Source organism: Electrophorus electricus, chromosome 1 (assembly GCF_041902795.1).
Source record: "Electrophorus electricus isolate QZ-2024a chromosome 1, ASM4190279v1, whole genome shotgun sequence".
In the NCBI taxonomy this organism is placed as follows: Eukaryota; Metazoa; Chordata; class Actinopteri; order Gymnotiformes; family Gymnotidae; genus Electrophorus; species Electrophorus electricus.
Genome location: NC_137497.1, coordinates 35,787,076 through 35,809,633, shown reverse-complemented (window position 1 = coordinate 35,809,633; position 22,558 = coordinate 35,787,076). Strand labels below are relative to the sequence as shown.

Below are 22,558 nucleotides of genomic sequence, written 5' to 3'. Positions count from 1 at the left end.
TCCGGAAGGGACACAGTGCGCTCCTGTTTCCGTTATCTGATGGATTTGTATAGCCGGTACTGAAGCCAAAACCAGTAGCTAAACTGAACCGAGTGAAAAAAAAAAATCTTGTTGAAAGAACACCAGAGTACCACACCTTTGTGCAAGCATTTATTTTTATAACATTAAAAGTTATTAGTTTATGGACTAACTTGCCTAGAGATGTCTAACTTTAAAAAGGTTCCAGCCTTAGATAAACAAATAAAAATATATATCAACGACACACAGCATGATGAATATACATCATTGTCATTATTAAACATTTTTTGATATAGGGAACATAGCAGAAAAATAACTACAGACACCTTTAACAGACCAGCAACAAAAAGAATGAGGAATTAATACTTTGGGCATGAAAATCTAAACAGTCTTCATCTCTCTGTTGTCTATCTCACTTCCATAATTAAAACGGCAATGTCTTAATGAACATTTACACACATGCATACACACATGCATACACACATGCATACACACATCATCTTCTGTGGGGCTTCACATTGGCACCAGGGCTGTGTTGAGAGGCATCTTCATGTCACCAGATGTAAAGATGAACCTTTGTCATTTCCTGAACAGGGCACTGCGTGTGAAAGTGTACCACAGATGGGAGGGTTTACGCTTTGGTTCTGCTAAGGAGAACACTTGTTGCTGCGGGATACTGGTTGGCACAGTAACATGGCGCTGATGGAGAGGGTGGAGGGGTTGGTGATGTAGAGGGCTAGGGTGACCAGGGTAACTTATGTCTAAAGGGAAAAAACACAAACATTAAACATTTACTCATCTACACTGAAATATTACAGATACTAAAAAAAGATCTAATCTTACTTTTCATCTTGCCTTGTTTTGATTTTCGGGCATTTTGAATTGCCTGTTTTCTTTGTGCTTCACTTATCTCCATCCCTTCAAGAGAAAAAATAACACTAAAATGCGACACGCAAACATGTCCAATGCTACACTTATTTTCATAATTAAATTCTTCATAGATTAAAGCAGTTATTTATTAAATAGTTCTGTGCAAGTCTGACTTTCCACCCCCAAAAAATTATTTCAGGAACAATCCATCCATAATACTAACATGCATAAATATTCATAAAGCAAATAAAAATCCTGTTGACAAAAACCTAAAAACTCAGCAGCAGCAGCACAGTCCTCTTCTCCCAACAACCCCCCCTGACCCCCCGTTGTCACACATCCTGCAAGGCTCACCCATCTCCTGGTCCTCCTTCACACGGAGGCGTTCACGGGCAAAGGCCTGCAGCCAGCGCTGCTTGTCCTGCACCTTCCTGCAGGCCAGCACGCAGAGCAGCTCCAGGGTGTCAGCGTGGCGCAGGGCCAAGGCGTTGCGCACCGTGCCCATCTCAGGGTGCCGCCCGTCAGGCAAATCCAGCGTCTCGGCGCCATCCATGGGCAGGCGCCCACGGTAGTGCAGCAGATCACGCCGCAGAACGTCCTTCTTGCAGAAGACCAACTGGTGGTCAAACAGGAAGGCACTGCGCTGCTGCGTCTTGCCAGCGCGTACCACGCGTGTCAACTCGCCCGAGTGGATGAGCTCTGAGCTCTGTGACAACACGTCCTCGCCCTAACAAAAACAAAAGATTATGAATAACAAAAGATCAGGATTGCACAGCATACAATGTAGATCATGTAAGTAAATATATTATGAGAACATGTTTTTACAGTAAAGCTCATTCAATAGAGGCTATACACAGTATGATCATAGGGAAAAAACCTGTCTACCTCTCAGTGCCAGTAGCCTTATTAAAAAGACTGAACTGAGACATTTTCAGCATAGATTTTACATTGATACATTAATGTGCTTGTTACAGCTTTGGGAACCCATTTCAAATCACGTTTTGGAACTGGAAGATCTGAAGATAGCCAGTTCAAGCCCCACCACTGGCAAGCTGCCACTGCTGGGCTCCTGAACAAGGCCCTTAACCCTCAATTGCTCAAGTTGTACTCTGTCATAATTGTAAGTCGCTTTGGATAAAAGCTTCAGCTAAATGTTCTAAATGTAAAATGTAAAATCCTACAAAGTGCCCTGTGTGTGAATAAGGAAGGAGTCACACGTCGTTACGTCATAAGAAAGGGTTTCTGGACCTGGGCCAGGCCTGGATTGGGGAAGCTCACCTCCCACTGGAGGATGGCCACCTGCCAGTGTGCGATGGCATCAATGCTCTCAAGCCTCCTCTTCCTCTCGTTGATTAGGCTGGCCACATTCTTCATTGCCTCATGGGCTGCGCACACACCTTCGTAGTCACTGCAGTGAACAGCACGGCAAAGGTGCATAAGAACCCAGCTACTGATCCGTACCTGCACGTCGGCTATTTGACTGACCGACACCACTCGATGCCACCTTGGACATGTGCAGCTGAGGGCCCTTATTGTCAGCCACGATAGGTCAGTCACCCATGTCCCTGTCACATTTGTGAGGACGTCTACGTGGGTGTATTTGGGTCATAGTAAGCACGGACATGTGTCTCTATTTGTGATGGATTTTCTCTAGCACCGGTAAAAATTCCAAAGTATGATTAAATTTCAGGATTATCAAAAAAAAAGAAAAAAAAAAAGAAAGAAAAATCAACAGGCCATTCAAGTGAAAATGCCTGTATGAGTTTATGACTCACATTCAGTTGTGCATTACCTGTGGTCTTTAGGTGTATATTTGAGCAGCTCGCCCAGCTGGAGAGGATATTTGCAGATCTTTTGCACCGGAGTGAGCAGGAAGCCAGCGATGGAGATGTCGATCATCTGCTGCAGGAGGCGACACGCCTCAAAGAAGTGCTTATAGCGGCCCTGCTTCATTAGACGCTGTAGCTCCACACACGCTGCCGGGTGCGTGTTGCAGTACTCTGAATATATGGAGAAACCTTCATCCTGAGAGACAGACGCAAGCGTATGAGAAAGAGCTACATCCGAAATGCTTTAATATATGCGTGTGTGTGTGTGTGTGTGTGTGTGCATAGGTGTGTGTTTTTGAGAGACAGAGAGGGAGAGAAAGATATACAAAAATGTATGCAAGTACCATAAAGCTTCAAAACCAAATGAATGAATGAATGAATAAAATGTTTTTAAAATAAATAAATAATAATTAAAAAAAAGGTTCATTCTGGCATCTGGCAATCAAAAGAAGTTATTTATTTAAATAAATAAATAAATAAATAAATAAATACATACATAAATGTTTTTTGTTGTTTTGATTTTTATTCCTCTTTCATTATTTATACTTATTCTGTTACCATATTACTGAACAAGAAATATTAAATATGGTATGGAAGTCCTCAGAAATAGAGTAACACAACTGGGCAAATGTATGCATGAACAGTGTGTGTACATGCATGTGTAGGCAACATACCTGTTGAAGGAAACAGAACCCAATTTCACTCAGATGAGGGTTCTCCTTATCATATTTCTTTTCTAGATCCTTGAGGAATTTCCTCTGGAATTTGTAGATCTCTTCTATGTTGCTGAAGATTGTTCCGAGCTGTGCATCTGTGAACATACCCGGGTGTTTCCTGCACTGACGGATATACCCCTATAAACAGATTAGAAATAACACTCATAAAAAACCCTACCACTCACCTACCAGTGGCTAATTATAATGATTTTAGGTCCAATTTCCAAAATCCACATTAAGTCCAAGCCCAGGCTAAAAAGAATTTCCAATAGTGATTCATCACTGGCGCTGCAGTTTAGTACAAGATCATACTGAATCCATATTCAGGAAACCAGTATTTCCTCCACAAATCCTCATAGTCATTTCATGGATCTGGCCAGCAGAGAGCAGCATTGAACAGTAGTCATGCTGGGCCATTTACTCCCTTACACAGACCCTTTCTATAAAAAACAAAAACAAAAACAGAACAAAAAACCTCTGCAGCAGTGAAAGTGCCAAGGGTATGGTAGCTTCCATCGTTCTCAAATGAATGATGTTTGGAATCCAAAGTTTGTAACCTCCAATAGTTTTCCACACAGTCAAATGATAGGACTTGGTCAGACAGGGTACCAAGAACACAATGGTCATTATAAATGAGATCCAGAAGTCCTTTGTGGAGAACCTTACAGCAGGATAACCTTCAGTGCAGCACTGCACCAGTCGGGCCTTTATGGTAGAGTGTGCAGATGGAAGCCATTCCTCACTAAAAGGCACATTAAAGCCTTCTTAGAGTTTGCCAAAATTTACCTGAACAACTCTCAGACCATGAAAATCAAGGTGCTCTGGTCTGATGAAATGAAGATTGAACTATGTGGCTGTGATTTCCAGCAATGTGTATGGAGGAAACTCATTAATATCATTACTATCAAACACTGGGGCAGCATCACACTGTGGGGGTGTTTCTATGACAGGGAATGGGAGATTAGTCAGGGGGGAGATGGATGCAGGAAAAAATGCATTCCTTGGTGAAAATCTTTTCTGATTTGAAGGTTTATATTTCAACAAGACAACGACCCAAGGCATTCATTCAAGAGAACACTGGAGTGGATTTGGGAAAATTCTTTAAAAAGGCCTGGAGAGGCCCAGCCAGAATTGAGATCGGAACCCAACAGAGCATCTCTGGAGAGCTGAAAATGGCTGTGCACTTACGATTCCCATCTAAACTGGATGAGCTTGAACTGTTCTACCATGGAGAAACCTCTAACAGAAAGGGGTGTCAAGCTTGTAGGATCATTTCCAAGTCTTTGCTTCCCAAAGTACTTTAAGAAAGTACTGAGTGAAGGGTCTAAATAGTATTTAAATTTAATATTTGAGTTTTTTAATTTTTAGTATATTTACAAAACACTCCAAAAACCAATTTTTGCTTTATCATTTTGAAGTATTGTGTGTAGTTTGATGAGCAAAAAATGAACTAAATTTATTTTGTGCATGAGTTGGAAACATACCAAAACTCGAAAGGGTCTCATAATGTTGAGTATGTACTCTATGCTGAGATGGAACTGTTAACCATTTATTTCTTAATACCTAAACAAAGAATTAAAGGCTTTCTGAAAGAGGTGAATTCCTTGAGCATGTCATATGGCTATCAAAAAAGATATCACAACAATAAATCTTTTAGGTATAGAAGTAGGCCCACCTCACAGATGTCTCTGAGGTGTTTGATATAGACACGCTCTGTGTTCATAATCTCCTGGACCACGTTTGCCCTCATTTGCTCGCGTTGCTCAGAGTTCTGGCTGCGGGGATCCTTGGAGAGTGTCTCCTCTTGGTCCACACCCTCCACACTCTCCACGCTCTCACTGCCTGAGTCCTCCTGGTTTACGCGCACCTGTCAGACAATGCGATGCTATGGTTACTCACCAAGACCAATGGGACAGTGGAAAACTGGCATTTATACAATCTTACAAAACCTTGAATTACTAGACTATAATGTGTAATAGGTTTTTAAATGTTTAAGACATCAGATGTTAGAAAGAGACATTATCCTCATTTACATAGACACTTGGAGAGTAAACTTCAAACATGTTTAGTTACATCTGACAGACCTAATCTGCTTCAAAGTAAACAGATTAAAAACTGCCTATACTCCACACCACAGCAAATTCACAGCACTTCCACTCTCCATTAATGCTCCTATAGAGCGATTACAGTTCTCATGGTCCCCCTCCCACAAAAACTTGCCAGTCAGTACTCGTAACCATAGCGATGCTCTCTTAAGCCAAACCCAGGAGCTGATCAGGCTAAGTTTGCATGACTTTCAGGGGCTACCAGTCCTTTGCAGTGTTTGACTAGGGGTTTTGTTACACGTTCTTCACTCAGAGAGTGTCCGAGCGCAATCTACCCGACACTCACCCGCACAAAGCTGGAAGGGAACCATGCCTGGCGCTCACCCACTGCCCCCCACCACCAGTCCTTCTCCTGGGCTTCCAGCACCCGGATCACATCCCCGGCTTTAAAGGCCAGTTCCTGCTCGCCCATCGTGACATGGTCCCACAGGGCCTCGGCATACACTGCGTGGCCTGACAGGATGTACTGCGGCAGGGTGGGACAGCAAGGGACAGTAGGGTTAGGGGAGGGTCTGCTGATTTACACTCACTGCCACACAGGTGAAAGCCATGACAGACATGCAGGGCGACAGGTATACACAGATGTGGGTTTACACAGGAAGACACTGCACATGCTCAGCACATGGATAAACTCAGTCACATGCACAATGCAAACCATTTAAAATAATTCGCTTTTAACTGCAGCCACTAACAGTTCATCAAACACACACACATTAACTATTTAACTCAACACATGAGAATGCATGACTCATGAATTAGTGAACGTATGCAGTCATGCAGCTCTCAAACCTAGTGGATTTTCTTAAAAATATTAACAGATTTAGTGAAAAAACAAACATCAATCAGCTTTAAAGTTTTCATCCTGACAGAACACACGCACTCACACTACGCAAAACCTAGTTGCTTACCTGACTGAGGGTGGAGAGATCTACCTCTGGCTGCAGGTACGGTTTTCCTTCTGTGATCTCATCGAAACTGCCGTCCTCCTCACTCACGCTGTCATCCAACCCGGCACAGCCATCCGAGTTCCCATCTGCAGACCACAAACACACCCATGAAGATATCACATACAAACAAACATCAAACCCTGTCTGTCTGTGTGGGAGACAAAGACATACACATGGCTATATGCCTCAGGCACAAATGAACACATGCTGAATACACTCAAACCGATTTACAAGAAATACTTACCTTGCACTCTGGACGCTGGGAACACTCACATCTTATAACTGCATTATAACAATTCCAGGCTGTACACTGATAACAGTTTGTTTCTAAACACAGGGACACTGCTTACATCAAAGGCAAGAATATCACACAGACACACACACTCACCACTGAGGACTCGGGTCAGTTTGCAGCGGCCCACCCGGTCCAGGCCCGTGGGGGTGCTCTGGGAGAAGGTGCAGGGGCGCAGGCGTGCAGACACGCCCCTGTACGGGGGCACGCCGTGGGATGGCACGGGTGGCCGGGCAGCGGGCTGCAACACAGCGAAATGTACACGGCCCATTAACCACCTTAAAGCGGTCCCCCTAGTTTATGTTCAGAGAGTACGGTGACTGTTCCACAAAAGGCAGTGGCCTGTGAAAATATGGCACTTCACCTTCAGGTGAATACACAACAACTCAGGTCAACTTCTTAAACCAACTGATGTATTGTTTTTTTTAGCTCATCTCTCACAACATACAACAGGGGGATCAGGTTTCTGCTTCTAGATGAGAGAGATAACAATAATGAAACCCATTTGAGAGACTATTCCACATGCCATTTGTTAAGAGAGTTTCAGATGGTTCATTTACAAAGGAAAGCAGGCTTTTGGAAATGTTTTGTGGATTTCATTACATCATATGTTGCTCAATGATGTTATTGTGACAGAAAACGTGGACAGATCTCAGGTTATATTTTCCTGGTTTTCTCAATTATAATTACAACAATGTGACACCTGAGTTCCATTTCCTGTTAGAATATTTCTAAGACAGTCTTGAGATGAGCTGACCTCAAGAAATTCTTAAGCTGCTGACTAGCGATGTCACCACTCATAATGCAAAGGGCACAGGGAGGAACAAGATATGACCTCTGCAATTTCATTAAAGCCTGGAGTTTTAAGGCGTCAGGCCTGAAAGCTAACACTTCCTTTGGGCTGCATAGGTAGACAGCATGTACATTAAAGCATGCACTTTAAAGCTTAAATCTTAACTGTGCAAAAAAGGGGATATATGGTCTGGAAAAAATGCCTAATCATAAAAAATGGCTTTAGATACAAAAGTGCAGATTGTCAGAAGTTAAGGTTAAGTTATCTCAGCAGGGCTAGAAGCGAACAAAGGCTTACAGAAGGCAGGGGATCAGTGTCTTCCTTTTCTTCAGGAGAGGGGAACAGATCCACTCCTCCTATAACAGAGATGGGTCGCCGCTTTGCGCTATCCAAATGTCCATTCATGTCGCCATTCTCTTGGCCACCCCTCTCGGAGTGCCCGTCGCTGTTGCTGGAGTCCTCCTGGCAAATGTAGTCCACCTCCTTACCCTGACGTTCCACTTCCTTCTCAGGAATAAAGTACTTCCTTGAAATCATCTGGCCATAGTCTGAGACTGGCCGAGGTCTGGATCTACCCTCCCGCCTCCTAGGCCCAACGGAGGTAGGCGTGTCACTGGAAGAGCCTGGTGAGGTTGCCGTGCCTACCAGGGAAGACTCTGTGGAACAGGTGGGTGTGACAGGAGGGCTGGTGTAGGCAGAGTCTCTGTCTTTCTGAGTGTTCAGTTCTCGAAGGCCTTCTGCATCCAGGCTTTCTGATGTTGCCTGCAAGATGGAATTAAATTTTCAATTAAATGTAGTTATCCTTGAAGGGCAATTAGTGGAAAACAGACACTGTACTTTACTGTTCATAAACATAAAAGTAGACCTTCTGCCAACCATTCTATAGTCAAGACAGTGAAGATGATGATCAGGGGGAAGCCACTAAAAGGATCCGTGTGTAATGTGTAGGGGATCATGCAGAAAGCTCTCACCTTTCCTAATTGTCTGAGCAGCTAAAAGCAACTGCAACTGGAAAAACACAATCGCTTTGACACCGTTATCCACTGTAGTCCAGAGTATTGTAAATTGTATTGTCTCCCTAATCTTAAATGTTGCCAATTCAATGGCACGGAACCAGCCAATCAGGGAGCGTGAATATGAGCATGTGCTGCCTCTGAGACACTTGAAGCCCGCTGCTACAAAATTTCAACTGCTACTCATGCATTTCTTAGGTCAGCTGAACAAAAGAGAGTGCCGTCTTCCCAGTTCTCTTTGCATGAGCGGGCAGGTGGCCAGATTGGCCAGCGTGGCTGTAGATCAATAAGAGGGAGGATCTAAGTCATCTTTCTACAAGACGAGCAGGGCTGACTGCATGGTCCTGAACTTCCAGCAACAAAAAAGCTATGGCATTCTCAGGACTCTTACACAACGATGCACCCACAAGTGAAACATACAGTGTGAACAAACTACAATTAGCTTACTTCTCACTGGATTAGGAGTGAAACAAATCAAACCCATTCCACTTTCTTCACCACACACTTGTTAGTGGCCCCAGAAATGTAATGAGCTGTTTATGTTTGCACATTCATGAGTCACTGGGAGATTTGCCACAAAGATGCTTCACTTTTCACGGATTAACAGTCAGAGGAAACATCAGCTTCAGAAAGAAACACAAAGATGTCATTTAACAAAAGCAACTCAATTTCATCTTAATAATAATGGTTGTTAAATATGTGAAGATCTATGCTGCCCTGTCCAGTTCCACGTGCCTTAGTGAGAACACCATTCTGCTCAGGAGGGCGTCTAGTGTGCAATCCACAGGAGACAAAAAACACCTGCTTACCTCCATAATTTCAGGCCGTCTCTCTGGAGTCTTCCAGAAGCACTGAAATGGCATACAGTGGATCAGCACCATGACGACACTCATGCATGAAGACACCAGCTCCTCAACACATGCAAGCGGAGGACACCGTGTCCCGGAGGCTGTTCCCTGAGGCACCACAAAGGGTTACCGTGCTCTGGAAAGCGCACGTGCATCTACATGAATGCTCTGCCTGCTCTGGTTTGTTGCGCCTCCTGGACTTTGACCCCTGGACGTTAGCCTGGGCCAAGTAATAAAGCATCCAGCCTCAGCTCAGGGAGCCATTGCTTAAGCAACTTACACTAATCATAAACGAGGGCTAATCATTAACCCTGTGAGTTCCCTCGCAAGAGCGCAGATGATGGTTACTGGCGTGATGCCTTTCTGAGTGTTTACAGCCACTGGCACTCTGAGTGAATGCTGTGTCAAACAAGAGTCATCCAATCAGCTGAGACGAGAGGATCAATGCACAATGCACTGGCTTGATGAGTTTATTGGTTCGTCAGTGTTCTTCAAAGACCTTAGCATCAGACTCACAGAAGTTGAGCCAAAAGGTGAGTTTATAGTGGCAAGTGCAGGGGTCAGCTAAATGACCTGCCTCTGAAATAAGCCTGTGAACAAGTCCTCAGTACGCACAATCTGTCTCCACTGCCACTTATCATTTCCAGAGACAAAGGTGAAGGTTGCGTGACTGGCCCCATATAACCAGTGACCTTGAAGGTGGCCACTAAAATATTCGCTCCGTCCTCTGACTCTTGTTAATGCAGTCTTGGCATGCCGTAATGACTCATGAATGGACAAACCTACCTGCATTAACCTGCTTACATGCAACTACACAGGATGCTTGTTCAACTACATTATAACACACAAACCAGCCATTACTTTTTTCATGAAAATATAATTTCCTGACTATGTAAAAGCAAACATAAGGCAGAGTTTTAAAAGTAGCACAACATATGTGTCTTCCCGCACGTCCTCTGTAGCGTTAGTAACCTAATACATATCTAAATCAGGGCCTTGACAACACATTATCGCTAGGGTGGAGAACGGTATCTAAAAAAGCAGCTGCACTTTGAATGGGAAGGATGCCTGTTAGAGCTACATATAAGCAAACACAGGTGAAATGGCATTTGGTTTTCATTTCATACCATAATATCAGCAAAATAATTTCCATATTGGTTTTTCTATGTCTGATAGTGACCATGTATAATATCTTATGAAAGCATAATCATTCCACAGAGGAGATCTCAAGTCATGTAGCTGGAAAATTCTAATCCAAAACTTAAGATATAATAGATTTTAATATACTCATTTATATTCCTTGTTCCTAACTAGCAAGTATTTAGAGACACAGAAGGCCTCTGTCTAGCTTTTTATGTCAGTTGATGGATTAATCTCTTAAACCCACTACTTCTTCAGATGCGTTCTGATGGATAATGCATCCTAGATCCATCATATTGACCTATAATTGAAATATGTGAATAGCGTGTAAGTAAAGTACCTTACCTCCAAACCAATTTTAATGCAGTTCACTCTCTGCTCCAGGCTGGAGCTTGTGCAGTGCTCATGTTTAATGGGCTCATCTTTCACATTTTGCTGCTCCTCTACAGTCCCACAATTCTGTGGGAGAGTGCTGACAGGAATATCTAGACATGGGGCTGGGGAGGCTGCAGAAAGCTGCTCGTAATTCCTAGACAGCTGTGCTGTGGGACTGGAAGTCTGTGTGACCTCATCGTAGGAGGAGCTAAAGGAGGCAGGGACAAATGGGGTGGGGTCTACAGCCAGGGTGTGTCCATGTATGTCAGCCTGTACTGTCTGCCTGTCAGGCGCCTGGGCATGTGCTGGTGGGGGCCTGCGCTGCCGCTCGCTGGCGGGAATGCAGGGAGTCCTGCGTGAGTAGTCATCATGGAGCTGGCTGAGAGTTGACAGCGGGGCCCTGCTGGGCGTGGGGACTGGACTGGCCTTGTTACTGGCTGACAGATCCGTCAAACTGCCAACGAGCTTCAGCATTCGTTCCCGGACTCCCGCGGGGCTCTGATGTCGTCCTGGTCTGCATTCCTGCACGTCCACAGACAAAGTACAGGCCAAAACCGTGGCTTCAGAAATTTTCGGGCTCTGTGGCTGAGCAGAGGGCACCTTGCGTCTGAAGGGACTCTTGAAGATGGGCAAGTTGTCAGCGCTTTTGCTCAGTCTGCCCAAAGCCTTAACACTGTCATCACTATCGAGAACCACGTCAGGCCCAAGGGGCTCCACAGAGCTGCATGGACGACGGCGCGGAGCAGGCTGTGGGGGCTTGGGGCTGTCTGGCTGCCTTGGTTCACTGTCCAGCAAGGAGATCCGTCCTGCTCCATACGCCCTGCGGATACTCTGTGAGAAATGAGAATTCCTCTGCAGACCACCCCCACACTCCTCGTAATCATCTTCCTCATCTGAAATGCATGGATTCGGTCCAGCTTTCGACACCCCATTGGTCACTGTGGATACCTTCTCACCACACCTTTGACTGCCTCCTTGCCCTAGGTCCCGCCTGGTTACAAAGAAACCGTTGCCATCCTCACTGGTCACAGAGGAGAAGTCTTTCTCCTGATTGGCTCCTGTTGAACCTGCCCTGTTCTGGATACCCTGGAGTACAGAGGAGCGCAGCTTTTTGAAGGAGCGTGTGAGGCCAGGCCAAGCCTGAGGATTGCTGGCTGGGCCCCAGAGTGGAGTCCGCTCAGGGCCCACTGAGTCGCACCTTTGCTGGGATGAGAAGATGCGCGCGATCCTGGAGGGGCATGGCCTGGCCTGCCCGTCTGTAACTGCAGAGCTGAACCAGGGCTGAGTACTAGGTCTGCTGAGTCCACGCTTCTCGCAGCAGGCCTCAGAGAGAATGGGCCTCGCCTGGGCTACGCAGCTAGGAGCTGGACCATGGATCATGCGTCTATCCTGGAAAGAACTGCAGAGTGGTCTCCCTGTGGCCTCTGGGTCAGAGCCATGAGAAGAGTCATGTAGTGCAGGACAGAGAGAAGCCTCGCCAAGAGATGAGGCTCCATCTGCTGGAGCTGCCTGCAAGACGACAGGACACGAGAGCATTAGGATTACCATTCAGACAGGACAAGATGCATTCAAGTAACCCAAAATGCCAGATAAACATACTGATATGATGCCACAGACCTACTGATATGCATGAAGCTCAAAAACACAATAACATGGATAGGACAGGTTTTAGACAATACGTTGAGGTATTACTATACTCTAATATCATAATGCATCTGAAAGAGTACACCATAACTACTGAATCACAATGATCTGATCATCTTATCAGTTCAACCTTATCTGAAAAACTGTAGGATGCCTATCAGTTTTAGGTTCATTGTTGCTTTCCAAATCTTACATGAGAAAGAATATGAGTGAACTATGATCCTAAGATTTCTGGTTTGCAGTTGTGCAACCTCAAACTGCTTATTAGTACTGTGAGAAAAGTGTAGTGCTGTGGGATGTGTCTAAACACTGTCCTTTTCTGGTATGAATTCATAATTCAGGCAGCACCTTTAAAAGCCTTAAAAGAGGCTTTTGTACAGCAGAGTATGCTTAGAGCACAGGAGCAGGCTGAATGTTGTCCAAACTCAGTACTGTTAAAACTGCTTCAGGTCTGAAACACGTAAACCATGCAATATAATGCTTGTGAGAGAAGAGCCACATTTCAGGGACCTGGAAGTCGTAGACTGATGCCAAGTCAGCTTTGATGAAAGATTTTGGGTGAGCATGACTACGCAATAAACAAAAAAATGCACTAATCCATCATGATTAATGCAACAAATTGCCATGTTTTTCCGGATTTGAACATGAACACTGAAGCTTGAGTGAGGGGGCAGGGGTGGGACTAAGGAGGCCAATCTGCTTTACACCCCACCCACCTAGCCACCTGTCTCACTGCGTTCCCTGGAAAAACCAGACAAACACGTACTTATAACAAAACAACTGGAATTCTTAAACTTCCTCAACTCGCCGGCCTTCCTCTGACATCGATAAGGTCATAATTACTGCCTCACCATGCCTCTGCAGACTCTCTCTGGTTTAAGTTGTGAAATCAACCGCATGTCCATAAACAGAAGGCAAAACAACCCAAATCAAATCACCATTACCTTAGACTGGAAGTGACTTTAGTTCACTCCAGGCTATACAGACTGGTTATGACACACACTATACCCCTGAACCAAGGCGCCTAACCTGACAGCCCCAAGCTATAACAAGCTATGAAAAATGCACCAGCACCAAGGCCTTTGTTTGTCTGCAGCTTCAAAAGAATGCAATTAAGTCTACAACCTCCGATCCCTCCTCGATCAGCCAACATCGGCGGCAGTGCGTCGGAGCTTACTTTGCTACCTCTCTCTTTCACTTCGCTTTTCTCAACTTCATGCTCACATGCTCAATGCAGGAGTGGAGTTAATTAAGAGCTCAGAGAGGCACTCCACTCCCACCCCACACCCCTGACCTGGCTACCAGCTGGAGACAGGCTCAGATTAAACTCCCAAGAAGGAAGGCTACCAACACAGACCCACTCCCACACCAAGAACAGAGGGCAGACTAATATGTTCAAAAACTTATAAAAGACAAGAAGAGGATACTACAGTTACTAGTACAGCATACTGAAACTGGAACTTAACACTGAATGCAGTCAGGAAGTGTCTGAAAACACAGATTAATCTCAGATCTTTGCCAGGTTTCTCTCACACCGACCTGTTTCAGTTACTTCTCAACTGGCAGCCCAAAAGGCACCATGAGCCAAGTTTTTTGTTGTTTGGTAGGTGACAAGCCATCTAATATCACACACTTTTGTGGTCTGGAAGCACACTCTCCAATTAGCCTTCTAACAACCTTCTAACTACATGCACACATAACCACACAAACCCTACGTCTATATACATTTTTACAACACTATTACTCATTCCCCAGTAAAAGACACTTTGCTTCCCAGACCCACAAGATAAAGTCTTATTTATACACAAAAGGCCAGTTTTAAACTGCAAGACATCATGCCAGACATCATGTCAGAGAAGACAGAATCAAAGTATCATTTAACTGGTGCTAGTTTTCAGTATTACATAGATTAAGAATCAGATGAGTCCATGTTCTATGAACAAATTGCTTTATTACAATAATCAAAATTATGTACTATCCTAAGACCAACCCACCATATTGGCTCTATTAATCTACAAAGACAAGCAAGTCTCTCTAGCTTGCTGCTTCGCTGAGGAAATATGCCATGTATGCTACTCTATACAGAACAAGACAATTATAAGAGTAAGAATAGTAGTAAAAAAAAATGTTTAAAGTGAATGACAAAGGTCGGCACACTATTCCTTTCAAAAGGCCGAATGGAATGTCCGACTCACTGCCATCTGCCAACTGGCAGACGCGTGTTTTTTGCATGATCACATTAAAAGACACATGTGTATTCTTCAGCAGGCTGCTAAGGATGCATCCCTGCATCCCTGCTCTCAGATATAATCTGAGTATGTGAACTTTAATGACAGTCTCCCATTCATACGTCTGCACACTGTCAAACACGCAGACACAGGCACGGGGAGCAAGAGTGACAGGCATTCCACACAGAGGAAACGCCTCACGGTAAACTCAGTGCAAGGCTGGTCTTTGGACACAACAGCCACTTATCTGCAGTGAAAACGAGTGTGATTTACTCCTGTTGTTTGGTGACTGGCACTGCATTACTGTGCTGTGACCCAGTTCCTCCTTTTTTGTCAAGTGAAAAAGAAAGAGATTTAAGAACGGAACACACCCTGCTGTGGGTATGGGAAGCCCGGTAACATTACCACCTACTCAGGCATTCGCTTACCCACGTGCTGAGCTACGGTGGTCCTCGTCCGGCCTCCATCTTGACACAAAACCTCTCTGAATGTCATCAGTGACAAAAGATTTACTAACACAGAGGAACTGATTAAAGTACCCGAATGAAAAGTGTAAAAAAATAAAATAAAATTTTAAATCTAGAAATAATCTGTGAAAGTGTTGGATTTTCTGCAGAACAGATACAGAGAAAAACTTGTAGAATTTATGTATAAAAAGTGGGCTTTGCACAAACAAACTGAGTACAATAAGTCAAACAAATTTTATTCCGATGTTATTCCGATTCTTGCTTCACATCACTCTGTTATAATCACTAAACTAGATATGTGAACATGCACAGAAGAGGGCATGCAAATCATCCGATGCTTTTAAAATCACAGAAAGCATGCCATCAAGGGCTAGAGGATTGTGAATGTGCTAATGCGGAAATTTGGTAGGTTAATTGAGTAGTAAGTGGGAGTAAAAAAATCTGGCTTCAAGTTGTGCAAGCATAGACTGAGGAGGGAAAGTGTAAGAAATTAAAGTCCCCGTATGTCTTAAAGCAGGATGGAGGAGGACATTCCATTACCCATGTGTGGCAGAACTGCATAATCATTACAGTTAGTGCCATAATTAAAAATGTTATTCTTAATGTTAACCTTATGCATGTGAATTCTATAGACTTTACTTATTTTAATCTTAATGTTTTTACATGTTAAATGAAATTGACGCATCAGAAGCAACAAATGCGACAAGCATTGTCACTATATGATGATTATGAATGTTTATGAATGTCTAGACATATGCATCCTATAGTCAAAAGCGCCCAGAATGTTTTGACTATCTCGACACCCTAGAGAGAACACCAATTTACCACACAGCGGAAATCGGATTTCGCGTTACGACAGACCAGGTGCCGATAACTGAAGTTATTAAGGGTTCTGCTGAGGTTTCCTGCAAAGCACATATTGCTTTTAACTTATCTGTGAATTTAATTTACTCGGTTTGTCCATAAACTTCCTTATGGGTGACTTTAGCTTACCCACCCCCACCAGCCTCGCGCAACCCGACAACCCATCACTATAGCAACCACTGGGGCTTGGGCTAGTAACGCACAATGCAACTCTCGTGAAGATACTCCCCTCCTCCTCCTTAGCTAACTAACTAGCTAGCTAACATTCGAAGCATTAGCATCACGTTAAAATAAAAAACAAAACAAAACCGACAGCCCATTAATTTAAACGACGGACAATGCACTCATTTGCTTGATAAGTGTTCTATTTTTAAAAATAGGTTATTTAACTGCCAGTGCAATAAAGGTTATAGCTTTAAAAACAAATCCAACGTACCTTTCTCATACTTTTTATAGCTAGTACTGGTGTCTTCACACCAAATGCGTGGCTTCTAACTGTTTTCTATCCACTGAACACGTGTATCCTTTAAAGAAAAGTCCAAGGTCCGCTGAAATGCGCATATTTAGCTTTTTTGGGAAACACATCGAAAATCGTTCATTCGCTCCCAAAGAAAGATAAACTAAGAAATGCGAAACTAATCTACATTTTAAAACTAGCCAAGATTTCGAACCGGGGTCTCCAAGTAGCCAAATATAAGTTATACAACAAAAGTCGCAAATATGTACTTAAGGACTCTGTAGATCGATACCAGTTCAACGGTAAAACAAACACAAAAAAACGAATTAATTTAGCTTGCCTGCTTTGTCTACCTCAAAGTACAGTTAAAAGTTCGTTGATTCTAAACAGCGAAAACGCTAGAAAACTGTCCAAAGCATTCCAAGCAGAGCGACGTTATTGGACAGCATCGTTGCACTTGTTGCTGTGACTGTACTGGGGGCGGAGCGGACAAGCTGTCCGGTGTTTTTCGTCGTCTGCCTCCAAGAGGACAGTGAACGACCCAAAACTATGTACTGGTTTGTGGACCTTTCTATATTTGCATTTGAACAGAGTTATTTTGAAAAATAACACCAATTGTATAACTTACCCAGCAAATTAAATTTGACCAGTAAAAACAAACTAGCAAACAAACAAAAGTGCTGGATATAAAAACAGATGATAGAAAGGCAATATTTTTTATTATTAGTAAGAACAATTATTATTTAGAATGTATGTAGCAAATCAATTTGTTTGCATTACACCATTTAGGGAGCTGTTTATTGCTTAAAATTGGATTAATCTACAAAGTTATACCTAAAATCTAATTATCACTCAGCAAAGAGAAGGAAACCAGAAAATGTTGTGTCATCATCATCGTCTGCGTAGAGTCCATTGAAGAGCTGTCCTCCAGACACCTGAAGCCATACCTTGTCCCCAACCTCTAGGTGAAGCACTGTACCCCCTGCTGCCTGGTCCTCACTGTTCTGGTAGTTATCCATGGTGTAAATCATACTCTGACCATTCTTCATGAGAGCCACCCTGACGTTTCGGGAAAAAACAGTGATGTGGTAGGTGAAGTAGTAAGCTCCAGTGACTGCACAAGTAAAGCGACCACTCTGCGGGTTGTAGTGGTTCTGCCGGTTGTAGATGATTTTATCAAAACGTATGGGAGCATTACTGGCAGGTAGCTTGGTTTGCACAGTCAGCCCAACAGAAAAAGCACTCTTGGGGATTTCAGGCATGTCTCCTTTGGACCCCTTTTCTCCAGTTTCCCCCTTTGTCCCTTTGTCACCACGGTAGCCAATAGTGCCCCTGTGACCTGGAGGGCCAATGTCCCCCTTAGGACCAGGTCTTCCTGGGGAACCCATAGCGCCTGGGAAGCCTTTTTCTCCCTGGTACCCAATGATTCCTTGAGGGCCCTCAGGTCCCTGAGGCCCCTCATCCCCTTTGATACCCTGGGGCCCAGGCAGTCCTACCTCTCCCTTCTCACCTTTAAGACCATGTGGGCCTGGGAACCCTTGAGGCCCCATTTTACCAGGTGGGCCCCTCTCTCCACTGTCTCCACGCCGTCCTTTAATTCCGTCTGTGCCCGGAGCACCTAACAAGGCATTTCAAATCTCAGTTAAAAAAGAAATGTTCCTTGTCTACTTAAAAGACAAATACTGACAAGCACTGTACAATATTGTCTCTGTCTTAAAAAAAAAAAAAAAGGTTTTAGGTTTTCATAGAAAAATTCACCCTTTTTTCCCAAATTGCTAACTCCGTTCATGTTTCAAGATAAACAAGTTTTAAGAAAAGGTTCTCAAAAATGATATTCTTCACCAAGTTCTCCTTTATTTCCTTTTGGTCCCTCTTTCCCTGCAGCTCCACAGGTCCCAAGATAACCTTTGAAAAGATAAAAGAACATCTTTGGGCTGATAATGCCTTTAGTTGTATATACAGGGCTTTAGTTTCATATGAATATCAGCATACACCACTGTCATATGAAAGCAGACTATGTAATCCAGTCCTTTTTCATGCAATATTTTATTGGTTGAGAGTGGACAAGACCAAAACCTCGTATATCTTAACTATAACATGTAAATCCAGAGAAACTCTTGACCAGTATATACATATACACATATTGTATTTTAGTTTCTACTGCATTTCTAACATCTAAATTCTAGTGTTTTTCTCACCTGGATCCCCTTTGTCACCTTTGGCTCCATCTCGTCCATCACGTCCTGGCACTCCATTGTATCCAGGGGTGCCTGGTATTCCAGGGTGTCCATACACACAACCATCCTTCTTTCCAGAATCTTCCTTTTCTGCAGCATGGGACATATCCACTAAGAGGAGTATAACAAAAGACTTAGCAAACAACATGATTTGAACCACTACACCGTAGAGAACCAGTTCAGAACGAAGACCATAAAAAAAATCTAGAAGTCTGTTTGAATCTGTGCAGAGTATGCAGAGATGTCAAAATATCTTGAATATGGTAATGGAATGTCCATATAGAGAAACTCTACTGGTCAGACAGCAGTTACACAAGTTACTTATTTGAACCATATTTGTTATACATCACCTGTGTGCTCTTTGTTAAAGCAGGTTTTTTGTTTAGATAATGATCAACTAGAAATGTTTCAGTCATTCACTTCAGTGCCCAACAAACTGGTTGGGCACAGTGTAATTTAATCTCTAGCACAAAGCAACTGATGAATTGTTTTAGGTACTGGTAATGGTCAGCATGTAAGCTAGATTTGGAGTGGTTGCGGGCATAGTGTTACTTGTGAATACAAAGGAATAAGTGTCATGCACAGTGGAGGAGAGACAGTAAACAATAGAAGTTTATATGCGTGCTTTACTATTTTAATTAGTTTCAATTTCAGTGGTAAATGGCACTGAGCAATGCCATTTAATGTGTTACTGTGACCCCATGTATAACACTTGACACCATATATAATACTGATCCATTATTAGTAACCTTTTCCACCTATATCCTATATCTATAAAAAGAAAACTGATTTGTAATTAAGAAAAACATAGACACAGAACAGGCTTTCTAATTAAGAACTCTGTGAACATTTGTGGACTGTGAATCATACAAAATTGTCTTTTAAGATAGTGTATTGATTTATTCAACATTTCCACCAAACATAAAAAACAAAGAAACATCACATGAAACATGGGTTTATACATTCACAAACCTTCTAAATGAGAAAGATAAATACATATTGTATGTCCAGATAGAGTGTCATATAACCTTCCCCATATGGTCACATTTTTGTCGATTTGACATAACACTTTGAAGAGGTGAATACAGATCATCATTCACATGTTGTACAAGGTCAATAGCAATATTTATGTAGGTTTTTCAACCATGAAGCTGTTGTATGGTGTATATCTTTGAACAAAGATACAACATTTAGTTGAACATTTATCTTTGAATAAAGATACAACATTTAGTACTAAATGCTTACATAGATAATGGCAGCTGTTGTCACTGAACTACATGAATGAAAATCACTCAGATATATGTAATTATTTGTTAAAATATAATTTTCTTTCATCAAAAACAAATAAGTATAAGTTACACTAAAGTTAAAATAAAATCACTCATTAATCATGCTAATATTTGACTGGTTAATTAAATATGGAATCTCAAGATGGTTTTGAAAGGTTTTGAATGTTTACATACTTGGCCTCTGACAGTGAAGGTGCTCTACCACATGACACTTGTCATCATTCTGGGACAAGTCACATGAGTGAAGTAGGTGCTGCTCAGCGAAGGCTAGGGTTAAGGGGGGATTAAGGTCCGCTGGGTGTGTGAGACATCTCGCCGGCCAGGGAAGCTGGTTTTACATGATCTGACGGTGCATGCCATACCCAGTCATGCCAGCCTGGGATGCACCACGGTTGCTGCCCATCTGCAGGCTGATCAGGTTCTGGCCCTGCCGCAGCTGCTCTTCAGAAAACTCTCGCCTGTTGCACTGAGACTTCCTGTGTGCGGCGGACATGCAGGTTCAGGGTTCGGTGCAGGGCGGACAAGTCCACTTGATGACTTGGTTTATCGTCATAGCTTAAATGATTCTTAGGATGCTCAATAGAATGGTGTCACTCACCTGTGGAACCAGTCTCGGTTGCCACGGTACTGTCCGTCGTCCTTGGTGAGAGCCAAGCTGCCCAGCGCCATTAGAGTTCGCTGAACTGCTGCCATGTCTTTTCCTGCAGCCAAGGAAACCAACAAACATTGTAGAGGTTGTGGATGCTTACCTAGAAATGTAAATGAATATTTTTGCACTACCATAAAATTTGTTAAAGTTTTTCAAACGTTTCCACATTTATTGTTGCTTTTCTAATAGCTGTTTAATTCTGTATCCAAAAATATAACAATTTATTCAACATTTTTTTACAAAATGGCAGTCAATTACATTTAGGGTATTTGGCAGAAGCTCTTGTCTGAGGTACTTACATATTTATCAGGCAGAGAGTACATTCACTACCTGGGAATAGAACCCATGCTCTTGCTATTAGTAGCACCATGTTCTACAGATGTGACCAGGAATCCACACAAACCACAGTCATAGCATTAGTTGGTTACTGTACCTTCCCATAAATCTACAGTCTGAAAGATGTCTGTGGTAATGACTCCATATGCCTCAGCTGCCTGGAGAAACTGTGAGATCTTTTCCATCTGCTTAAAGGCCATTGGAGTCTCCTGGATCTTCTTAATGGGCTCTTTGCCACGTGGGTATAGACTGTTAATTAGCTTACAGAGGATCTGAAAAAGATAATCAGAAAATCAGAGAGAGAAAGAGAGAGAGAGAGAGAGAGAGAGAGAGAGAGAGAGAGAGAGAGAGAGGAGAAGAAATAAGAGCCCATACTTGATAAACTTTCATCTCATTCACAAATACTTTCACCAAGAGGCAGAGACCTTGAGCAAAACCAACTCAGAGAACTCACAGTGCCATCCATGAGCCACTTTTGGAAGTTCTCCCTCCCTGGTTGTGGCCTCTCCAGATTTCCCCCACACTGGGCGGCAATCCAGTCCACCAGACGAGACTCCAGCTCAGGATCATACTTCTGTTCGATCTTCTCTTGCACCTCCCTGCTCAAGCCATAACTGGGGCCTCGGTTTGCCATGATCTCTCAGTTTTTTTCTTACTCTCAAGTAATCTATGTCTGAAGAAACAAAGCTAACAATAATCCATAGACATAAACTCACCCTAAAAGCTGTTTTCAAAATCAAACTTACATTTCATTTTAGCCTATGTTTTATTAGGATATTAGAATGCATATCAGTTTAGGATAAATAAAAATTATTTTCTTGAAGATAAATTATGACACAATAAATATCGCTGTCTTGTGATTTGGAATGACAGTTTCAAAGCAGGATGGACTGGCTTTAGTATATCAGACGGGGTGTGGTTCAAGCGTCTATCCCCATCGTGACATAAAGCGTATCAATTAGGCACCGCAGAACGCCAGAGGCACATTCGTAGGTTCATCTTTTGTAATAGGGACTAATACGGAAACAGACATTTATTATTTTTTAAATGTACATCGTAAAAACACGGATAGTAAGTCAATATAAGTTTGACATCTATACTGAAGGTTAAATGGCTACGTGTCAAAAGTTATTTCTAAACACTCCCATTAGATTAAGCAATATAACATAAGCGCGCAGGTCACTTACCGCTGGTGCATGCGCTTGATGCCTCCCTTCGCTCGAGCGCTCGGTCAGTTCCTTCCTCTGGGCACTGCTTGAAGATGCTGAACTGAAGCATCCATGCAGTTAGGGGTGGGGCACGGCTTGGACGCGCTGTCCGGTGTGGCGCGACACCCGTTATATAGGCAGGCGTCACGAGGAGGTCTCATAAGATCCCGCATACCAGTGCGCCAGACCTGGCTACATTAGTACGGAGTCTATGCATAGACCGGTTACTTACT

At 43.1% G+C, this 22,558-nt stretch overlaps 3 protein-coding genes across 8 annotated transcripts; all 3 read right to left on the bottom strand.

Annotated features, from left to right (window-relative positions):
* Window positions 1-136: 136 nt before the first annotated feature.
* Window positions 137-16,989, bottom strand: spata13 (spermatogenesis associated 13). 4 transcript variants are annotated; one of them, XM_081717605.1, is made up of 14 exons: window positions 16,586-16,989; window positions 10,917-12,455; window positions 9,393-9,434; window positions 7,868-8,332; window positions 6,874-7,018; window positions 6,447-6,571; window positions 5,825-6,004; window positions 5,109-5,300; window positions 3,392-3,571; window positions 2,681-2,913; window positions 2,167-2,296; window positions 1,243-1,615; window positions 874-936; window positions 137-779 (listed from the first exon to the last, which is right to left on the bottom strand). In XM_081717605.1, the coding sequence occupies exons 1-14, from the start codon at window positions 16,592-16,594 to the stop codon at window positions 598-600; spliced, it is 3,858 nt and encodes a 1,285-aa protein (XP_081573731.1). In that variant the 5' UTR covers window positions 16,595-16,989; the 3' UTR covers window positions 137-597. The 4 variants fall into 4 exon arrangements, with proteins under 4 accessions (XP_081573731.1, XP_081573726.1, XP_026860268.3 ...); XM_081717600.1 differs by having other exon boundaries at window positions 862-936; window positions 16,586-16,986; XM_027004467.3 differs by lacking the exon at window positions 16,586-16,989 and adding an exon at window positions 15,247-15,390 and having other exon boundaries at window positions 862-936.
* Window positions 16,990-17,311: 322 nt separating this feature from the next.
* Window positions 17,312-19,304, bottom strand: c1qtnf9 (C1q and TNF related 9). 2 transcript variants are annotated; one of them, XM_081717618.1, is made up of 4 exons: window positions 19,194-19,304; window positions 18,805-18,954; window positions 18,449-18,511; window positions 17,312-18,224 (listed from the first exon to the last, which is right to left on the bottom strand). In XM_081717618.1, exons 2-4 carry the CDS (start codon window positions 18,947-18,949, stop codon window positions 17,455-17,457), a joined length of 978 nt encoding a protein of 325 aa, XP_081573744.1. In that variant the 5' UTR covers window positions 18,950-18,954; window positions 19,194-19,304; the 3' UTR covers window positions 17,312-17,454. The 2 variants fall into 2 exon arrangements, with proteins under 2 accessions (XP_081573744.1, XP_026860269.2); XM_027004468.3 differs by lacking the exon at window positions 19,194-19,304 and having other exon boundaries at window positions 17,313-18,224; window positions 18,805-19,165.
* A 168-nt stretch (window positions 19,305-19,472) lies between these two features.
* On the bottom strand, window positions 19,473-22,440 carry tagln3b (transgelin 3b). Of its 2 annotated transcripts, none has more exons than XM_027004438.2 (5): window positions 22,305-22,440; window positions 21,572-21,804; window positions 21,215-21,389; window positions 20,731-20,833; window positions 19,473-20,608 (listed from the first exon to the last, which is right to left on the bottom strand). In XM_027004438.2, the coding sequence occupies exons 2-5, from the start codon at window positions 21,749-21,751 to the stop codon at window positions 20,467-20,469; spliced, it is 600 nt and encodes a 199-aa protein (XP_026860239.1). In that variant the 5' UTR covers window positions 21,752-21,804; window positions 22,305-22,440; the 3' UTR covers window positions 19,473-20,466. The 2 variants fall into 2 exon arrangements, with proteins under 2 accessions (XP_026860239.1, XP_026860238.1); XM_027004437.2 differs by having other exon boundaries at window positions 21,572-21,790.
* Window positions 22,441-22,558: the final 118 nt, after the last annotated feature.